The 22837-nt window shown below is 33.9% G+C and overlaps 2 protein-coding genes across 2 annotated transcripts; one reads left to right on the forward strand and one right to left on the reverse strand.

Annotated features, from left to right (window-relative positions):
- The first annotated feature begins 1170 nt into the window (after positions 1-1170).
- On the forward strand, positions 1171-18223 carry LOC130449950 (ionotropic receptor 93a). The gene is made up of 14 exons (XM_056788070.1): positions 1171-1251; positions 1303-1398; positions 3730-3879; positions 6063-6433; positions 8386-8553; positions 9213-9437; positions 10645-10786; positions 11454-11698; positions 13551-13713; positions 15289-15509; positions 15621-15804; positions 17032-17110; positions 17488-17645; positions 18067-18223. Exons 2-14 carry the CDS (start codon positions 1386-1388, stop codon positions 18162-18164), a joined length of 2217 nt encoding a protein of 738 aa, XP_056644048.1. The 5' UTR covers positions 1171-1251; positions 1303-1385; the 3' UTR covers positions 18165-18223.
- Positions 18224-20813: 2590 nt separating this feature from the next.
- On the reverse strand, positions 20814-21202 carry LOC130449859 (uncharacterized). The gene is made up of 2 exons (XM_056787901.1): positions 21165-21202; positions 20814-21009 (listed from the first exon to the last, which is right to left on the reverse strand). The coding sequence occupies exons 1-2, from the start codon at positions 21200-21202 to the stop codon at positions 20910-20912; spliced, it is 138 nt and encodes a 45-aa protein (XP_056643879.1). The 3' UTR covers positions 20814-20909.
- Between the last annotated feature and the right edge of the window lie 1635 nt (positions 21203-22837).

Genomic DNA, 22837 nt, shown 5'->3' on the forward strand with positions numbered 1-22837 from the left:
TTTGGTACTTTCGTTCAAAAGATCACTGAAAGGAAAACATTTGGAGACCATAGACAACACTAGAACCGTTACGATGAGGTCACTCAAGGACATCTCCGTTGAAGCCTTCCAGGAAGACCATGTCGATTGAAATCTCGACGGTAAAAGTGGACTGATGCAATGGGATCGTATTTTGAAAAATATTTCGAAATGGCTTGAAAATTTATTCCTATTGGATCTCGCATGACCTGACCAATGCTCAAAGCAAGATTCGAGTCTGCTAATGCATTAAAATGTTAAAATATGCTGGGTACAAGTGTATAACATCTTCACAGTTGATGAATTATGCATCTACGAGTAATAAATCTCAAATAAAACTGCAGTCACCTGTATTTCTAAACGATTCAAATCCAATAAAAGCGAAAGAACTCATAGAAGCAACTATTTACCTGTGTCTTTTGCAATACTGGTCATATCGTAACGTAAGATAGTGAACTTTAATTAGTACAAAAATCATTTGTTTGCTAAAAGTCATTAGAGAAATTTCGAGAAAGAGGAGTCCTTATAGTTACCCATCACCAAAATTCTCTTACATATGATCAAATTTAAACCCAATTCCCGACTGGTACTTTCGGAAACGGTGATTTTGGAAACCAAGTAGCTCCGATTCTGGTAGTACGCTTTCCGTGATTATTCCTCAGGACCTACCGTTATCCAATCTGGCCCGGCTGCTGCGCATAAACGTGTATACGTTCGTGCTGCACATGAAGAACCCGAGGAAGTTCATCTGCTTAATCATATAGCGGTTGTAAAAAATTAAAGGTAATATTTATCAAGGCTCCATCTCCACCGAGAACTCTTCTTTTTGTACTGGTTAAGAAGCCCGAAAGGCTACAGAAATTAACATACTCACTCCTGTACCTATCGAACCTTCTAAACCGGAAGTACAAAAGTATGGAAAGTTGTCCAGGGTGTGAAAAGTATTTGGCGTTTCCTTTTAAGTCGACCCTAGTGCTAATGTGACACCACCCTTATTTATCCTCATTTTTTATCAATAATTCGTTTTAAACCTGAAGCAGATTACAAAACTGTTTTACTTCAGTGTTGATTTTCTTTCAGCTGTTGTCATAGATAGAGAATTCGTTAATGAAGATTATAACGAAGTGAAAGCCGAAATAGATGATTATCTTACTTACGCTAAACACGAAATATTAAAACACGGCGGCGTTAATGTATATTCGTATTCTTGGACTCGAATAAACGTTCGAAAAGGTACAAAATTGAGAAAACGCTTTTTTTCATTACATTTATATATCGTTTTAGATTTGACAGCTATTTTGAGCATCGCTTCTTGTTATGATACCTGGAAACTGTTTAGTTTAACTCAATCTGAAAATTTGGTTCACATGGCTTTAACAGGTAAGAGAAATGAGATGCATACAAGGCATATAGTTCATTTCTTCTTAATGCAGTACTCTATAGTACACCGAAGAGAATAATACCAAATAGGAACTCATAAATTTCTATAAATCACCACATAGTAGAAAAGTAATGCGACAATGAGCAATGTTATAAGTGAATTTACTTAAAAAAATATCCATTCCAAGCAAATACGTAATAATAAAAAGTAAAGTTTATCCAAAAAACATGTAGACAGAGACAAACAGAAGCAGGTCTCTTTGCTTGACGCTTTTTTCGTCACTTAAATCGCTATTCTACTATGCCTAACACACTTGATGAAAATTTATTTTTATAACGACAATATTTAATAGGTTTCTTCTTATAATTGTCTAGAAAGAAGTTCAAAGTCCCTTATAAGGTGTTGGTGCTCTACTCTGTACACTGTTGTTCCTTTTGCTTGTTAGTCCATTACCACTGGTTATACTAAACGACCCCTAATTGTTCCTGTTTGAAAGGATCCGTTCGGTTGAACGACCATTAATTTACTAAGACTTTTTCTTCATGTATTTGCTTCTATATTCCACAGAACTGGTAGTGTGGATCAATGACCTGTATCAGTGATTCTTACGCATACCCATGCAGGTTTTACCTTGTTTACATTAGTATGACTGGACCCATAATTCTTTTTTTTAACTTTCATTGCTGAAAGTGTTCCTTGATTAAGTAATTCCTGTGGGGCCTGTGGGCGGATGAGTCGCTACAAACTTGGACACACCACATTTGGAGACAAAAACGTTTGGTGACCACTTAGGGGATAGTAAATATATCCCGGGACCAAATCCACATCTCATTCAATCATTGAATGATATTGGTTTTACCTTGTTTACATTAGTATGACTGGACCCATAATTCTTTTTTTTAACTTTCATTGCTGAAAGTGTTCCTTGATTAAGTAATTCCTGTGGGGCCTGTGGGCGGATGAGTCGCTACAAACTTGGACACACCACATTTGGAGACAAAAACGTTTGGTGACCACTTAGGGGATAGTAAATATATCCCGGGACCAAATCCACATCTCATTCAATCATTGAATGATATTGGAGCATCAGATCAGTAGAGTTCCTATTTGAAAGGATCCGCTCGGTTCAACGACCATTAATACACTAAGGCTTCTACTTCATTTATTTGCTTCTCTATTCCATAGAACTTACAGTCCGGATCAGTGCCCTGTATATGTGACACCTGACTTACGCATACCCATGCAGGTTTTACCTTGTTTACATTGGTATGACTGGAGCCATGATTTTTCTTTTTTTTTTCATTTTCATTGCTTAAAGTGTTCCTTGAACTGCAATTAAGTAATTCCCACTGCAGTTTCGGGGCCTGTGGGCGGATGAGTGGCTACAAACTTGGACAGACCACCTTTGAAGACAAATACGTTTGGTGAAAACTTAAGGGACCATTTTGACATTGTGACATGAGTTGTATCGCTAAACAAACATATAACCGGTTCTATTAGAATGAATAGAAGTGTAGAAAACATTAATATATTTTTAGAGGGTTACGAAAGGTCTGTTTGACAAGTTTTTTGCGGCAAAACCACTAAAGTTCTGCACTGATGGATAATAATAATAAATATTAAGTAAGAATCCGAAAATTCTTTTTAGTTGACGTTATATTTCAGTTTCTGACTAAAAATATGTCAACTTTCCCGTGTATACTATCAACATTTTCAACAACTTTCTCATATTTTTCTCAATCACTTTAATTTTATAAGACAAAGCTGAAAAGCATACTCTAGTACAACGAACCTACCTAAATTCGAAAGCGACAAAAAAATCTGTAAGATAAAGGGTTTTCATGACATTTGGCAGCCAAGCCATTTAAAGGAAACTTCTCTTCTCGTTTGCGAGATTCTCGTCTCGTCTCGCTTTCGAGACGTCACAAATCTCGCCCTATAAAAACGGGAAATAATTATTAATTATTCTAATTATCTCTAATGTTATCGAAACATGAAATATTTGCGAGGTTTTTGTGAAATGTGTGCCAGTCATAAAACCAGACGAGACTTTAATTGCGAGACAAGACTTCCTAGTCTCGTTTCGAAGGTAACACTAGGCGAAAATCCTCTCGGAATGCGTACAAATGAGTTACTTTAAGTCTTGGTGTCATGACGTTTCTATACAATTAGTATCACCCAACAACTTTTTACTTTGTGACATATAAACAAACAATCCTTTAACTGGGGAACGATTTGTCTTAGGTATTCAACTTCTTTTCCCTCTTTGTTCATAATCCTCACAATTTTTGCATGATATAAGAAAAAATAATGAAAATTTTCATATTAAGATTCAGATTGCCCAAGATTACCTTCCGAAACTGCGATAACGATACCTCTTATTTCTATCGGAGAGGAATTACCTCAAATAATGTTAGATCTACGTAGTGCTGGAGTTTATACATGGAAAACGTTGGTGATGATATACGATACCACTGTTAGTAAGTATTTTTGTTCACTATTTTTTTAAGTTTTAAGTGATCGTAAAAATCTAGATCTAGTACAAGAAAATAGTACATGTTGAAATTTCAAAACCCAATTGGGTGGGTCCGAAAAATTCTATATTTTTTTAACAATTGGCACGGTAAATGGGTTGCTAGACATCTTGAGACAAAATGCATAATATTTCTAAAATTTCAGTAGAGAAAATAACTTCATTGGACCATACTCTCTGTCGCAAATATCAAATGGAATTTCTCACACAGTTTTCTCGAAAATAATCTCCTTGAACTAATTGCAGACATTCACTCAATATCGGACGAAACATGGGGATCATGCACGAAGGTTCTTTCGTACACTTCAGTTGGACTGCTAGGTAACATTTAGATACAACGTATCCCAACGTTGGTTTAGTCGAGGAGGGTTCCAACACTGGTCTCCTCGATCTCCAGAGTGAAATCCTTGTGATTTCTGTTTATGGGGTTACCTTAACTCGTTAGTCTATTTGACACCATAAAAAATACACCTCAAATATTTTAACGTGTACGGCAATTCATGACACGTTCAAGTATTTTGGCTAGAGGTGGTTATTTTGGGAAAAAAGGATTTCAAGTTATAATTTTATTTTATAAAACTTCATCTTGAAAGAAACTTATGATATGAAATAAAGTAATAAAGGGTTGCTGATTTGTGAGTGCACGAAAATTACAGATTCCAAGTTTTTAGATTTACTGAAATTTTAGAAAGAAAATAGAAACTCAATTTTAGTCACCACTTTTAAGGGTGATATGCTGGAATTTAGAAACACCCTGTTTATCTCCAAATTACAACGATTCACTGTTTATTAATGATCACAAAATTCAATTGTACATAACTTTTGAAACTTATTTGTTTTGATGTTACTAAAGAACAACAAATAGACGCCCTAGTGGCATATTTACGAAAATGTATCCTCAGTTTACCGCATGTATGTAATACTTCTACGTATATGGTCAATTTCTGGAAGCTGCCCCGACTAAAGAAGACAGAATGATAACGCTTTCTCTATCCTCCGAAGTTCCAGCTAGGTTCTGCGCATTCTCAAGCATGCGCAACATGTACGAAGTATCTGGAACGAGAAAGTATTTTCGGCACCTCAATAGTGGGACATTCCCGTTTAAACTGTCCATATAGAATAATTAAATATAAAGTTTACCGGACTTATTAACAGCAGAAAACTCAATAGCGAGCGTCCTCCTTCCTATACAGTCTCCGCGACAGGGTCACTAACTTACAAATATAGAACTGCATCATATATAAAACACAAAACACAAACCAAGTAATATTTAAATGAAACATAAGCAGTGATAACGCAAAAACAGGAATCAACAGTTTCCCTTCTATAAACGACCAATACATTACTCAGGATTATGAAGCTTGTACAAATCATATTCTATTACGAGGCTATATCAATTTTATCAATTTAAACGCTAATAGCATTGGGAAAATTGATTTGGGTATAATACATTTTGAAAATCAGAAATAAGCAAACATTTTAATCCTTCTGCAAGACAACCTCCATCTTGGTTGGAACAAGAAAGAGACGAGACACGGTTTGAAACATTCTGTAAGTTTGAAATTAGATTTTATGATGGCTTTAGAGCGTTTTCAATAAATATATCACCACTTTCAGTTTGAGGAAGCCATAGGTATTAAAAAAATCGTCCTGTTTGCATTTAGCTCCTTATGTAATTAGTCATTATGCTTTGAAACTAATTTTCTTTCGCCGCTATATATATATTTGAGATAAAAGTCTATTAGGAAATTGATATTACTATCATTACCAAATGCGCATCTGCATCTGGTCAAGACTTTTTTGTTTACTTAAACCATTTTTGAAATCATAGTAGATCATATTTTGTCACTCCAGTCAGAACTTGAGGAACTTGAGGAAGGTAGTATTTGAAAATGCAGTGCTGCCATCTCTAGGTTCTTTATCTTTGTGACATTTCAAAATAAATTCCCGTGAAACGAATCAAAACGTGTGGGGTACGAATGTTTTTTGATTTTGAATTTAGTGCAATCATTATTTTTTTGGTGGCATCCGCGAAAGTTTACTGTTTTCAATATCTTTCCGTTCACGCACATCTATTTGTCTAGCTTTTCTGGTAGATGTTTTGGATGGAATTATATTGTCTAATTTTAGGCAGAGATATGATAACTCGAATTATAAAATCGATTACTCAACGAAGAACCAGCAGCGCGAAAGCTTCAGGCATATCCTTAATGAAATTGGAATCGAATATATCTCGAATAGATTTGAAGACCGTACTTTCAACTATTGATCCAAAAATTGTTGGTAGTAATTATCTGGTCATAGCTAGTTATTATATTGTCGGAATTTTGATGGAATATGCTAAATCTTTACAAATAGCCGGTATAAATAATCAATGGATGTATATTATATCGGATACCAATCGTCACTTTCAGGATATTCACGTTTTCGAAAATTTACTGAAGGAAGGAGACAACGTAGCGTTTCTGTACAATTCCAGTTTTACGACCAGTGTTTGTGCTGTGAGTATAATCCCTACGTTGCATTAGAGAGACGCGACAATACATATAGTACAGTGAACCAAGCAAACCACCTCGCAATTTCAAAGACCTTCATGGATTAGTTTGAAATTTTTACAGAAGCTCAAAAATGATGCCAATAACAAACAACAAACAAATAACAAACCTGCCGATGTATACTTCTACCCCAGGAGTGAATACCACCCTTACTCGGAGGTGTAAATTTCAAAATAAAACCAGGAATTGATAGAGAATTGAATTTTATGAAGAAAATGTGGAATGAAGTTTTTCATTTCACTCAATAATTTCTGAGTTATTCGCGATTGAAAATTAAAAAAAAAACACGTTTTTCAACATTTTTTCGCGAATAACTCGAAAATTATTCTTATCAAAATTGAAGCTTATAAAAAACCAAAGAAATTAGTCTGTTTAAATTAAATTTTCTAAATAAAATTTAGTAACCAATGAATCACTGAAAGCCAATTTAATTTTTTCTTTTTCGTAAATTTATGCAGAGGTTTGAGCTCAAATAACGGAAAAACAATCAATTTTTCATAAAAAATTGTAATGAACATTTTTAAAGTACTTTTTCAGTACTTTAGAATGAGGTTTTATGAAACCGTCTAGCATGCAAATTAAGCGAGTTATGACGAAAATAAGTAACTCGAATTTGATATAAAAATGTCGGTAAATTTGATACTATGTGCGGCAAAATTAAAATTAATCGTAGCCCATGTAAAATTATCTTTGTTTAAGCCCTAACAACACGTTCCAAAAGTTTGATTGATTTGGAAGACGTGGTTAAATGTGATTTTTTTTCGATTTTTTTAAAGAAAACGTTATTTCACTTTTTTAAACTCACGTAGCTTGAAAATTAAACGAGATATAAGCGTTTAAAGTATTGATTTCAATGCTAAGGGAGAGTCTTTTTTACTCTTTAATATCAAAATTCTCTGAAGAAAGCGCCTAGAAGGTTTTGTAGCTTATGAAATTCTCCACAAAATGATTTAAGGATGAATGCAAAAACCTTATAGGGAAGCCGAGTTATTATTAAAAAACCTAGAGATAATGGTGAAAAATCACGAAACGTCTAAGTTTTGATCTTTTTGGAGTATTTATTTGGTGGTTGCATTATTAAAAATATTGAGGGTCAGATTTCTTATAGTTGAAGTACAGAAATTCTCTTATTACGATCCAAAATAAAAAAAAATTCATGTTTTTTACCACATTTTTTAAATAATCTTTGTATGAGGGGTTGTTTTTTAGGGTAGGTGAGCTGTAAAATATCCAAATATGAAAGTCATGATAAAAAACAATCAAAATTTATTATATTAGAACATAACTGTAGCCCATTACCGTTTTAATTCATTAGTTTTCAATTTATTGGAGAAAGGGGTGATTTTCCCCCATTAAAAAAAAGCAAACTTCGCGACCAAGTCAAGTTTGAAGAGGAGGGTGAGATTAATTTAATTCTAAATTTTCGATGAAGGTCTTTAAAATTGCGAGGTTTCGGTCGATCTTAAGCTTGAATGGCTGTACTATAGTTTGGTGCTCAAATAATTTTAAATATCATTCCAAAATACGTATCACACAGGTAAACACTAGTCTGCCCCCCCATTTCCCCCCAGAAGATATTGGTTGAAACATAATTAAATGAAACACAAAGATCAGCGAACCAAAAACGTGAGCTGGAAGTCAGTCAGCAAAATACACATTTCCCCGAACAACTTCCCCAATAAAACAATAATCCTTCGACTCCAGGAATTCCAAGTTACCTTTTATTGGGTATCCCAAGTCACCTTTCTTTTATAATCTCCTTAAGGTCCTAATAGCATGCAATTAACTTAATCATCTCCGATAAACCTGATACACGATTTAGGAAAAACAAATATATCTACATACGTTTTCATTGCAACCACTTTATCTACTCCATGTTTGGTACGTATATTTTTTAGGGGGGAAGAAAATGTCATATAAAAGAATTGCTAGAATCATTTACTAGGTCTATAGATCAAGCCATAACTGAGGAATTCAATACAGCTAGTCAAGTATCGGAAGAGGAATGGGAGGCAATAAGGCCTACCAAAAGTGAAAGGAGAGACTTTTTATTGAAAAATATGAAAGTACGTATATTTTCTGTTAACCTAAACAAGAATTAAACCAGATTATAAAAATGAGAATATATTAATGGCGATGTGAAAAAATATAATATTATTCGAAAACTGGCGTCACTCAAATATATCAAATTTTGTATATTGTATCTAAACAAGTTCGAATATATATCAAAATGGACATTTCTAGAACTCTAGAAAGTAAACAAAAAAACTAATAGTTAAAAAGATCTGCCTAGAAATTATTTCTAATAAAATGTTTATATCAAAGACGCCGCCAACTGACGTATTCGCCAAATTTTAGACTTCCATTATAACCGAACAGGACCGGCTTCACGGTCCATACAGTAGGCGAGTGCATAAAAATATTTTCATTTACATTAAGATAGAAAGTACTAATGTCAATAAAACAAATTGTTTCGACATTATCCGATTGTTAGTTTATTTTCCATATTTTAACAAATTTTCTGTCTTCGGTCAACGGCCATGACTTCAAATACAGTTTTAATTGTTGAAGAAGCCTTCATCAAGTACTATACAGTTTACGAGTAAAATCGAATTAAATTTTGTTGCTGAACCTAAACGGATCAATAAACTTAAACTTAATTTCATGTGATTCCAAGTCTATCACTTAGAAATTTGTCTTCTAATTCTTTTATTATATTTTTAAGATTCATCTTTCAAAAAACGGCGTCTGTGATAATTGTACTTACTGGAAAATATCAACTGGAGAAACTTGGGGTGTAGAATATCAGGCCGTTGGCGAAAAGTCATCGCCGAAACTTCATCCAGTTGGTGTTTGGAGACCTAGTGATGGAATTGAAATGACAGATGTATTATTTTTACACGTTTCACATGGATTTAGGGGTAAAGCATTGCCTATGGTGACGTTCCATGTGAGTTGATAGATTAAGTTAAGTTATAGTAGAAATTTCCTTAGTAAATTAACTAGAAAATCTATAATGGAGACAATTTTAAACAAGATGGAAAGCTGAAACAATGACACTAACAAGAAATGATGAAGAAAAAATTTGGTAGAACGAAAGAAAGGTAACCAGAACCATAAAGGATTCAGTGAAAATTCGTCAAGGAGTATATAGGGCGAGAAATAAATGACGAACTCTGCGGAGAAGATGTTGTAAAAAAAATTCAAATCTCGAGTTAAGTTGAGGCATGAAAGGAGAGAAGGAACAAAATCTAGGGCATACAATAAGATGCTATGAGATCCCAGTGGTAGAAAAAGACGCGGTAGGCCTAGTACAAAATAGTTAAAAGAGGTGGATGATGACCTAATAAAGGTAAGAGCTAGAAACTGGCAGAAAAATACAGGAAATTGGAAGTCGAATTGTTGATCTCTTAAAAACTGAACTTTCATTCCGAGAAACTGCTGGTGACAAAACAGGAATGTCCATACTGTTATGGCACGAATAAATTCAAACACGAATAGCCAGAGCTTTGAAATATTGAGCATAACTAAAAAGGGTCAAGATTATTAGCTTGAAGTCAATCGAGAAGGACAGTAGTAACAAAACCTGGAAGTGTCCTTCCACTTTTTTTCATATCCATCTATTCAGTTTTACCTTTGACTCAGGAGCATTGACAGTGAAGCCAAAGGCGACTGTAGTGGATGAATCCAGATGCTGCTTAGACATTTATGATGATGAATATGAATATCACAGTGACTTACATTTCTCATTGCTTCATCAATGGAAATATGAATACACGTCGATAAATTTGAGAATTATTGGCTTGGTTGAATCGTTTTAAGTTGATCGAGACATTTATGAAAATTGAAATATTGCGAATCTTCTTCAAAGATAATGAATGTAAATTAGTTAAGTATAATAATTACCTCGGTAAACACGTAAAGTAGAACTTGGTGAATCATATTTTTTCCGTGGAAATCGTTCCAATAATGCATCATGTAAGCACAAAAATCGATAAAATCATTGGTAATTTGACGAAAACGACAAAACTTCTGCAAGGTAAGTTTTTTCAGAAACACCAGCCGCCGCTGCCTTTAGATATTTATGTTTTCTTGTTTTCATACAGATTATTTAGAAGCAAGTTGTTTGAAGTAATTGTAAACTCATTATCTTTCAGAACCCTCCTTGGCAAATATTAACTTTCAATGAAACTGGGGATATCACCGAATACAAAGGACTTATACTCGACATTATTACAGAGCTTTCGAAGAATTTAAATTTTACTTTCAGACTAACCGCTGTTGATAAATCTAATACAAGTAAGTTGAAGAAAAAATGCGATACTAAAGCATTCGACACTTGAAGGTGATGCAGACTAGCTTCTACCTTCTAAAACCCTTCCTGAACTAGAGAAAATTAATAAATACATACATAGAAACCATGGAGACTATATAGTCTATTCTCCATGGTCGACGTTGAAACAGACAAGTATTAAGACTTCTTTATGCCACAGCATTAATTTTGATAAAGCTTTGATCAGATTTACTTTGATTTAAAAAAAAAACACGTTAATACATATTTTTGTTCTTTTCATTATGTATATATAGCTGAATTGAACAATTTATATGTATATACTTGATAACACTCGTTTCTCCACCATGCAAATCTATGTTTATATGAATAAACAAACTTGTTTTTACAAAGTTGTTGCTTTAGATCTTCCTTTCCCTCATTTTATATGAAAAAATCTCTGACAACATTATTTCGGATAATCGACGCTCTATCGTATTTGCATTTCTTTCCACATCAATATATTATCTCATAAATCTCCATTAGAGTAATATTCAACAACTTCCACCAACTAACCACTTGTATATATAAATATTTCTTGTTTTTAGCTTACGATATTTAAATGTTGGTCAATTGAAACAGTTGGTTTCTTCAATATCATTGATTATATCAGCAAATTTTGCTTTTTGTTTCCAGTAAACTCGACTACTTCTCCGTTCGATATAGACAGTGAGTTAACCACCAAAGTACCTAATACACTTTTGGACCAATTAAAGAATAAGACTGTAGCTTTAGCAGCCTGTGCAGTTACGGTAACGGAAGATTTGAAGAGTGTAGTAAACTTCACTAAACCTATAGCTATTCTAAGTTATACTTTTTTGGTAGCGAGGCCTAAGGAGTTGAGTCGAGCTTTATTATTTATATCGCCGTTCAATTTTGACGTAAGTTTATATATTTTGAACGCTCGAACAAATATATTTACCCCAAAATCGATAATTGTGTTGTTAATATTTGATAGTTTACATAATAACGATTTAACTCAAAAATAAACGACCTGTCTTCAAAATACATTAAGCCAGAGAAAGCTACATCATGGATGAAATAAAAGATATAAAAAATCTTAATTTTAGATAATCTTAAGTACTATATACTATGCATAGTTTAATATGCCACAATCTGAGGAGCTAGATATGCAAACACTACATTTTTATATATCACCATCCGTAACTAGTAAGTTTTGACTGCTGCTCTCACAAAGCAAACACGTAGGTAAAATTTGGTTTACCTTCACTCTCTGAAGACGATAACTTGGTTATCGAAACGCGCGTCAAACAGTGTAATTGTGAGAGTTGGTGTAGTGGTAGTGAATATCCAAAACGGTTCCAGAAATTCCAATATAACTTTGGACATAATCATTTTCCTCAAAAAATATTTATCATCGTCATTACTCTTACAAAAGTATGCGATGCTGTCTATCTATTAATAGTCCGGTCAAATTAGACCAAAAAATAAGAGTAAATTCCCATAAAGCTGAAAATCAGTGAAATTGTTTAAAATACATTTGAAAATAAAATTTAGATGTTCCACATCATTTCCGTGTATGAAAAAATTTTTATTGAAGGTCAAAGGTCAAAAAAATTAGTTTTTCGCGATTATCAGCGAAACGGTAAGTTTTATCATGAAAATACTTCAGACAAAAATTGTAGACCATAAAATTGTCTACAAAAAACGTATAAATACTTTTTTCCTATCACTCACTGTTTCTGAGATATAACGATTTAAAAAGTTGTAAAAGTTATAATGTTTCAAACTATAATTATTGCACGAGAAATACCAAAGCTGCAGAACAACATCGTCGAACTTTAGCAACATCTTCGTTAATTGATAATTTATTTGATGAACTTATGACAGTTCCAATCAGTCAACAGAAATTTCTTATAAATACTCACAAGTCTCGGTTCGTTTCAATGTTGTAAGAAAATTTTACTGCTGAAAATATATTGGTGAAACCATTAAATATCTTAGAAACAATGGTTTGTAAGAAAAAAAGGATTAATACGTTTTTTGTAGATAATTTTATGATCTACAATTTTTGTCTAAGGTATTTTCATGATAAAACTCACCGTTTTGCTGATAATCGCGAAAAACTCATTTTATTGACCTTTGACCTTGAATAAATTTTTTCCCATTCACGTATTTGTATTTTAAACAATTTTACAGCTTGATAAGAATTTATGTAACTTAGAATGTCTAAATTGACCGAATTATAAGTCCAAAGTATAAACTTCTGCATGACATTCTCTATGCCGATTATACTCAATGCTAAAGCTTTCAGAAGTATAATTTCCATGCTGTTAAAGCTTCCGTGTCTAACAGTTGTCTTGACAAATAAGAAGAGTTGTGTTTTCTTTGATCACATGTCTCTTACTTCAAATGGAATGTCTAATTCGCTATCTGGAGTCATTTCAAGTGAATACTTCTGACTTGTTTTGACTTATTTTGAAAAAACGTTGTTTTCTTTCATAGTATCAATACTTCTAACATTTGATTCCACATTAGATTATTATATTAGATTGTAACTAACGTTATGGAAAGAGCGATATTGTCCAAGTCAACTTTTTGAGTTATATCGCTCTTTTCTTAACTAGTAACAAAAATAACTATCTATTGTTAAATTTAGAATAATTTTTTTAGTGGCTTCTAAAAAGGTTTGTATAAACATAATATTAGGATTGTTATCAAAAAGTCCTAATAGTTTTGGTTGAAAATCTCGTGTTTTGAACTCATTTCCAGACTTGGTTGGGTTTATGTGCAGCTATAATATCGATGGGTCCTCTTCTATACTTCATTCATCGTTCTAGTCCTGTTTACGAATACAAAGGTATTCCCATGAAAGGAGGACTTGCTTCTATACAGAACTGTATTTGGTACATGTATGGAGCTCTGTTACAGCAAGGTAAAGTATGAACAATATTTTTAGATTTACTTCCATTTCCTATTTACAAGTTAATAATTAGACCTTTCCAACCCTTAACGATTTTTGCCCGACTGATTCAATGATTAAGTACTGTAAGATGTCTCTTTATTTGGAACCTCCAAGTTACAGGTCATAACACAAAAACTGATTCACTTCATCAATCATCCGAACACGTGAAAATCCTTGAACTCCGATCACTCATTTAAATATAATTACAAATTTCGAAAACTTCCAAAATTCTTGGCATCCAAAACAGTTATCGCCAAAGTGAAGCTCTGTCGAGGTGTCTTTTTAAATTTTGAAACAAGAAAATACATAAATAGGTTACGAGGTCTGGCTATTAAATAACGAGACTGCGCGCCTAGAGGGCGCTCTAGACGGTAGTAGTATTTGTGCAGAAGAGGTTTGAGAGGAACTTTTTTTCTCGTGCCGAGCAACGTATCAATCTCAAATTTCCTGTTAGTTTGAAAAAAACTCCGACCTAGTGCTATAAATTGTTGCAAGAGGTCTATGGGGACAATTCTCTATCTCGTGGGCGTGTTTTTGAGTGGTGTAAGCGCTTTAGTGAATGCCCAGAGAGCACCGAAGATCACCAGCGCCCAGATCACCCTGTGACTGTTTTAACTCCGGAAACAGTGACCAAAATCAACCAAATTGTGCGTGCAGATCGTCGATTGAGCATCCGGATGCTCATTAGACTGTTAGAAAAATTTTACACGTGGAATTACTCATGACAAAAGTCTGTGCAAAGCTGGTGCCAAAAAATTTGACTCCTAACCAAAAGCTTTTGCGTCAACTTAGATTTCCTTGAAAGGTTAGTATCCAAATATACCAGTCCTGGATTCGCGACAATGGAGGAAGCCTCTTCTGGGTACCTGGATACTAGGAAGTAGAAAGAAATTTTAAGACAGAATTGGCTTATTAAAGGTAGAACGAGTGGAGAGAATCTTAAACAGACAGAACAGCAGTAGTACCAATGGAATTATCTAGAGATGCTATTGATATAGAAACCAGAGCCAAACATCAGGGTATATGGTGATTGTACGATCTCCAAAAAGTTTGATAAAGGGAATACAAAAAAGGTAATAAGATTCCCGATACAGTGAATCCATTGGAGTTATCACTGGACATAGTACTATTGGCACAATATTCCAAAAATGGGTAATGACAACTGATAACCATTCCAAAGAGTGTACGGAGAAGAAGAGTCGAGAAACGACATCAAATGTTGGAAGACGACGCAATAAATTGCCTGCAATAAATAGTATATTAAGAAATGAAGAAAAAAATGTAAAAAACTTTATTCCGGGCCGAACTATAAAATTTAAACAGCAGGAATACTCTCTTAAATGCATTCATGTACCTGAGCAATGCTCTCTCAGTGCATTTGACCTTCTACTGCGTCTGGCGGAGTGTTAGACTCTTCGGATAGGTCTGGCCTTTTGAATAATGACTTAGAATGGTCATTTGAACATCAGCTTCAACATTTTGAACATGATTTTCCGAGAAATCCACTCTCACCAACCCCTCAATTCGTTAACATATGTGTTTCAGGTGGAATGCATCTACCTTATGCTGACAGTGCGAGAATATTGGTAGGAGCTTGGTGGTTGGTGGTACTTGTAATGGCTACCACATACTGTGGAAATCTCGTTGCTTTTCTTACTTTTCCTAAAATAGATATACCTATAACCGACCTAGAACAATTGATAGCACATAAAGATACAGTTAGTTGGACTTTCAAAGAAGGCGGCTTCTTGGAAAAGGAATTAAAGGTGATGTTCATTGACAGATAATTATGAATAATAGAAACCTGTTATTAATACCTGGATTATTGCGTTTTAATCAGAATTACTACATTACATTTAAATTTTGATCCATTTCAGGTTTCTAATGAATATCGATTTAAAACAATTTTGAATGGAAAATCGAAGCATACATCAACTGATTTTAAGGCTGTTATTAACAGTATCCGAGAAGGTAAACATGCTTACATCGATTGGAAGATTAAGTTGCAGTTTATCATGAAGGAGCAGTTTTTAAAAACCAGCCGATGTGATTTTGTTCTAGGTAAAGTAGTCTCAAAACTAGAATTTCCACACTATTTACTAACAATACTCCAACGCTCATAATTACACTAACACGATTATCAAGTTATCATTTCGGATACCCAAGAAGAATTGATTACGGTTTTTGAAAATTCGTCTCTCTTGTATCCAAAACTCTTTATCAGGCTATTCTGATCAACATTCAGTTTATAGGAAAAGCAATAAAATTATGTAGAACATTGCTAGACAAGAATACAAAATTTTGTATCTTGAAAGCCATTGTATCCTTATCATATTGTTATGTACTCGTTCACTGATATAGATCGTGGAGTCGGTCCTGTTCGATTATGTTAATCGATGCTTAAATTTGGCAAACGCGTCCTATTTTCCTCCTAGTATTAATGTGAAAGTCAGATAGTTTATAAAAACGAGTCCCTAACAGCCGGAGAATCAGTCTGATAAACTGATGTCGTAGAGCCTACATCAGGATAATAAAAACTATACCAAACGGTGAATTTAAATAAATGATATAAGTGTTAGTGAGTAGTTTAGTGTATAGTTGAGTGTTAGTGGATAGTTAATAGCATAGTGTATATATAAACTCTGTAAGTAAGATACAAGTTGTGTATAAATCCACCACACGGCTTAAAAACTGTTTAAATAAATAGGAAAATTAAAATATAGTTTTTCATCAAGCTTTAAAACGAATAGAATATTCTCTATGGATAGTGGTGGCCATTATTAGGGACTGTTCAAAATTCTTTTCCCACTTTTACAAGTTATAAAAATGTCTGATTTCCATAATATGCATTATAGATCTGAATTTAGTTGCTCGAGGTCCACTGAGCAATTGAAGTCTCAATGTGGGGTGTGGTATCCTATTATAGGTCTCTGTTTGTTTAATCAACCACTAATTGGCGTCGAGTTTTTATTTATGTAAAAAATGCCCAATAGTCCCGATAAATTGAAGTTCTGGAAGTCTGCAGGCGAGCTCGGTGATTATGGACCACGTCTGCTCTAGGTGAGATTATGCTGGATAGCTCGGAAGAGCTTCTGGCGTAGTAGTATCGGTAAATCAGAGCCAGCTGTATTGAGTCGAGCATCCCCAGTGTATGCTTAGGAGCCGAGCTCCAAATGTGCGAGCAGTACTCCAAAGATGGACGAATCTGGGCCTTGTAGACGACTGGAGGTTGTCGCGGAGTATATAGCTTTTTAGTCTTAAGTTAACTTACTATTTTCTTATTTGTAGGTCTGGAAGAATTTTTTGATGAAAAATTAGCCTTAATGATCTCTCCTGAATCTCCTTATTTACCAAAAATCAATGATGAGTAAGTAGAATGTTTTAAATGTGTAATTATAGTTAAAAATTAACACATTTGACAATGGTATTAAAAATAAGGAATCTTCTACATCTAAGAAAGCGATTGAAAGTCCACGTTTATACAGAGTAATCAAATAAATTGAGGATCTTACGTTTGGGTTATCAAGCTCTGAAATCCACTCTGCAATCTGTGCCACTCAATATACTCGGAGATCTTCACCTCACCCCTGTGGTGATATCCAGTATTTCGTTATTGAAAACGTTGCATTCAATACATTTCTTTTCTATCTACTTAATAAGGTTTAACTGCTCTCGAATATTTTAAATCTTCATTTGCTACCAAGTTTGATAGTGGTCAATTTATAGTGGAACAAATAATTCCAGAATCAAGAAGTTACACCAAGTCGGGCTAATCGAGAAATGGCTCAAAGATTATTTACCAAAAAAGGATAGATGTTGGAAGAATAGACATTTGATCGAAGTCAGTAATCACACAGTTAATTTAGATGATATGCAAGGAAGTTTTTTCGTTTTATTAATGGGTAAAATATTTTTTTATATTTTTATGAACGATTTATACTAGTATAAATTTAACTTTTCTGGACAATCAGTGGTCAAAAGCACTGGATCATTTTTCAATTTAAAAATATTTGACAAGAAAAATAAGCCATCATAATCTCTTCATTCGCGCAGTCTTTGCAACGTTAGGCCATTTCTTTCATTTCTTCCGTTAATCCCTAGTATACCTTGCTACCTTCTTTATTATTTATCTCTCTTTGTGGCAATACTTTGAGACTCCCTTGATTCCTGTAGATTCAGTTAATCTACAAGAATCAAGAACCAGCGCAACTGGTGGAAGCCCCAAACGATTCTATTCCATATATCCTAACCTGTTTTAATTTGTTTCAAACCAATCTCCATCTACGATTTTTCTATTTTCTTATAAATCTTGATGTTTTTTAGGTTTCGTGTCAGCGCTATTGCTGCTTCTCTTCGAGAAATTGTGGTATGTTAAGATTAACAAACAACCAAAAAAAATGATTCAACCATTTGTTACTTAATGGAAATTCGTGACTCAATATGCATAATAAAATTGAAATTAGATTATATTAATATAAACTGAATGCTGTAGTTGTCTTTTAATTTGAACATCGATTACTTTCAATTAAAGCACGCAAAATTCAATCTTAGATAATGAAGATGTTGAGGGGTAGATTAATAATTTAATATAGCTCTGTTTAGTTTAACTTAATTGGTTGATAAATCTAGAGAAAGATAATGGTATGTATATGTTTCCGTAAAAAAGCTGCAGTTTCGAATGATTCAAAAATCCAGTTTAAAAAGTTTAACCGGATGTCAATCAATCCAATTATTGGTAAAACCGATATCTGTGACCTCAATAAATAAATTGTGCGACCTCGAATACATGTAAAATCCCTTTGATTAATTAATATTAAACTCTTCCACTATTTTTCAATATCAATCACAATAAATTAGGTACCTACTTGTAAAATAAATTTATCCGTTACTTTTGGACCTTGATGGTCAACAAAAGTACCATTATTCCACCATTTAAGTGCAGAATAAGTTATAGAATAAGAATACTAGCATATAAAATTTATTTTTAACTAACTTTAATAAATTTTCTTTGAAAAAAATTATATTACATTTTGTTATGAAGATATAGCTGGTTGGAGGTCTCGTTAAATGACTTCATATTTGAGTAGATATATTTGGATAAATACCTTTCAGTTATTTACGAAGAGGTTGAAGAAATAATTGATAACTTTTTCATAAGCCTTTATATATATAAGCATAGATTAATAATGAATGTTAACAATAATGTAGACTAGCAAAATGCTCCTTATTTTTAAAAGTAGGCCCCCAAGCTCCATGAGGATTAGAAACTTTTGGTTGATGTTTCTCTCTGTTTGAGGAAGGTTTTTCTTTCTTATCCTCAATTTTTCTGCAATAAAAAACAGTAGATATCAGTTCAAAATATTCATATTTATAATTAGCTTTAAAATGAAATTAAATCTCAGAAGAACTTGACCTCTATCGACCTTATTGTTGATATCGAGGTATCTAATGGCTCGCAATTTCCAGAAAGAAAGGTGCTAACTACTGACTGGTTTCAATGTTGTGGCATCTCATAGAGATCCGACACCTTCTCATTCGCACTCTCTAATGGAAACTCAAGGCAACACCAACCAGCGCTGCTATTTGGTTCGTGATGTTAGGCTCTTTCTGCAAAGCAAAGGACCGATAATTGTTGTTGTAGCATCTCTCAAAGAGATCCAACACGTTCTCATTCCAATTCTCTAATGGAAACTGAAGGCAACTCCAACCAGCGCTGTTATTTGGTTCGTGATTTTAGGCTCTTTCTGCAAAGCAAAGGACCGATAATTGTTGTTGTAGCATCTCTCAAAGAGATCCAACACGTTCTGATTCCAACTCTCTAATGGAAACTGAAGGCAACACCAACCAGCGCTGTTATTTGGTTCGTGATTTTAGGCTCTTTCTGCAAAGCAAAGGACCGATAATTGTTGTTGTAACATCTCTCAAAGAGATCCAACACGTTCTCATTCCAATTCTCTAATGGAAACTGAAGGCAACACCAACCAGCGCTGTTATTTGGTTCGTGATTTTAGGCTCTTTCTGCAAAGCAAAGGACCGATAATTGTTGTTGTAGCATCTCTCAAAGAGATCCAACACGTTCTGATTCCAATTCTCTAATGGAAACTGAAGGCAACTCCAACCAGCGCTGTTATTTGGTTCGTGATTTTAGGCTCTTTCTGCAAAGCAAAGGACCGATAATTGTTGTTGTAGCATCTCTCAAAGAGATCCAACACGTTCTGATTCCAATTCTCTAATGGAAACTGAAGGCAACACCAACCAGCGCTGCTATTTGGTTCGTGATGTTAGGCTCTAGTATTTAATCACATTTATGCCCAATCTCCGGCTGTACACTGTTCTTGTAACAGTACTTGCTATCAGCCAAGTATCGAATAGACCGTTCCGGGAACGGTTCACGAACGATGCCTAAGTCGATTGGAACACAAAACAGAATCATTCGTACAAAAATAACTGCCCTATTGGAACGTGTTGAAACAAACCTATTGATTATCGGTTCTTGGTGCTGCTCCAAAAATACCAAAACGTGTAAAAACGTGTAAAAAAGTAGCCATACATATATTGCCATTTGGAGTTATGGAAAATTACAGCAAATAAAAAAGCAGAATACAAAGTACAGAAAGAGAAAATCAATTCAAACAAAAATCGAAGGACAAATAAATTGGTTTGGCTACGTGATGAGAATTGGAGAAGGATGATTAATACGGAAGATGAAGCACGAACTCACAAAAACAAAAAAGGAAGTCCGAGGAGGAGCGGGCAGAAGAAACAAAGCTAATAGAGGGAATACGAAGAATTAAATTACAGGAAAGAAAACAGAAGACGCAAGTTAGGAAAGAATGGAAACAGCTGTAGACAAAGAAGCCCAAGCAATGACTCAACTACAATAAATGTTACATACGAAAAGTAGAAAATATGTGAGTAGTAGTTTCTTGAACATTTTGTTACTCAATCTATACATACTAGAAGAAATATATATTTAAACAGCAAAAAACTAATGTTCCTAATTAACAAACGAAATAATTTTCAAAATTAAATTTTGAAGCAAGTTAATAATACCTGTTAGATATACTTACTTGAGAGAGACGCACCAATCAGAGGTGTCCTTAGGAGCTGTAGTTAATATGGTAACAACCATCTTGATAACTAATTGATGAAGTATTTGTAACAGTCTAAGGTACGTGATGTATTCTTGTAAGAACTTGCAGTTCTTTGTAGTTGCCGGAGTTTCCTCTCCTACAGTCCTTTTTAGAGGCTAAATTTCTGTCCAAACTACCAAATAAAAATATAAATTATTTCTACTGTATTTGAACTAAATAATTTCCAAACGGCGGATTAATTTGAAATGTTCACATTAAGGACCGATGACAAAAGAATAATTTCATAAGTTATACCTACAATTATCCTTGGACTTCAAATCATCCTACGCTTTTATAACAGCGACATCAATTTTCCCTTCAGGCATTTTATTTTCAAAATTGGTGCGACAAAATTCGCAGTAGCAATAAACAAATAAATTTACATATATTTTTCAAAATATATGTTTTTTTTTCTACCTTCACGGCAATGATTGTTGTTATCACGTATCTTAAAAACGTGTAAGCACTTGGCAACGTTGCCTGCAGACGATATAATACAGCATCTAACCTAACCTAACCTAACCTAAGCATCAATCTAATAGAACGAGCACAAGTTCAATAGGTTTAAATCAATTTCCCTCGGGTATCTCAGATATGATAAGAACTCGAAAGCATCTGCAACATTGTGTACAGTCGATTTAATGCAGCATCCAACTAAAAAACCGAGCATGAGTTCTATAGGGTTAAATCAGTTTCCGTCAGGTATCTTAGGTATCACAAAACTTCTAAAACACTTGGCAACATTGTATGCAATCGATTTAAAGCAGCATCGATCTAAGTACGAGTTCCGTAGGGTTTAATCAGTTTCCCTTGTGTAATTTGAAGATAAAAAATAATCACTTCAAAATTTTCCAATTTATTAAGCGGTCATCAAGAAATGAAGAATGGAGGTATGTAGAATCATTTCGTATGGAAGAAAAGTTGAAAAAGTATCCAGATCTATACGATAAATAACAGTTCAAAAACTTTCCAGGGTGGTATAGTGAAAGGGTGTGGTATAAATGTAGCAATAGTGGTTGAAAGGTAGTATGCCGAGTTAAAAAATTCAACATCATAGTTTCTTATTGGAAATTTCAACAACTTGCGTTGTACAAAAGCGTGAATGTTGTCCAGGGCGTAAATAATATTTCGTACTTCCTTCCTTATACTAATGTGACGCCACCCTTACATTAGAAAGGCATTGGAGATACAGAAAACCTCATACGCAATCAAATAAATACAGCAGTTATTTCTACTTAGATCAAATCCCAACAAAATACACAAATTAATTGAAATCAAATTTTTTTAAACAACTTATTTTGTTTATATTCAATAAAATATTGATTAATACTTAATGATTTTGGAGAAAACTTAATCTGCTATTTTTTTTTTAAATAATAAAACGAGGTGTGGCTGTTAAATACGAAATGAAATATTTTAATTTGATATTATGTATATTTATTTATTATCACCTTCAATAAATACCCCTCCTCTAACCCTACATCGCGAATCTTCGAAGCAGTTTCTTCAGAACGCGCGCCACTTCTTCTTTCCCATCTCAACAGACTCAAATCTTGTTCCTTTTAATGCGTGAGATCTTAGGAAAGAAGAAGAAGTCGCACGGTGCAAGATACGGCGAATAAGGTAGGTTGTATACCACTGAGACATACCTGGTTAGAAACCTCTTGACGGACAGTGCGGAATAAGGAATCAATTTTAGATATACTTTTCGCATGATAAAATTTTCATGTGAAATTTGCCCTATACGTTTTTTGTCATTTTATATAGAATCAGCAAACGCAAGAACGACCTGAATGTGAAATATCTTCAACGTATTATCATCTTGTAAATATAAAGAGTATAAGATTCAGTTGCAGTTTCATGCTCATACAAACGAAGGCTACGGCTAAACCGATTTGTCTAGAGACGCGGTAGACATCGTATTCGAAGCAGTAGACTTCGGAAAACGATTTACAGTCGCT

The sequence above is a fragment of the Diorhabda sublineata genome, chromosome 10 (assembly GCF_026230105.1).
Source record: "Diorhabda sublineata isolate icDioSubl1.1 chromosome 10, icDioSubl1.1, whole genome shotgun sequence".
Classification (NCBI taxonomy): Eukaryota; Metazoa; Arthropoda; class Insecta; order Coleoptera; family Chrysomelidae; genus Diorhabda; species Diorhabda sublineata.

Bases quoted from the DNA above. Each gene is read 5' to 3' on its own strand.
- LOC130449950 (XM_056788070.1), top strand. The intron at 3,880-6,062 runs GTAAGTATTTTT...GTCTAATTTTAG, and splicing joins GATATACGATACCACTGTTA to GCAGAGATATGATAACTCGA. The intron at 9,438-10,644 runs GTGAGTTGATAG...ATTATCTTTCAG, and splicing joins TGCCTATGGTGACGTTCCAT to AACCCTCCTTGGCAAATATT.
- LOC130449859 (XM_056787901.1), bottom strand. From the start codon at position 21,202: ATGCCTGAAGGGAAAATTGATGTCGCTGTTATAAAAGC. The intron at 21,010-21,164 runs GTAGGATGATTT...TTTATTTGGTAG, and splicing joins GATGTCGCTGTTATAAAAGC to TTTGGACAGAAATTTAGCCT.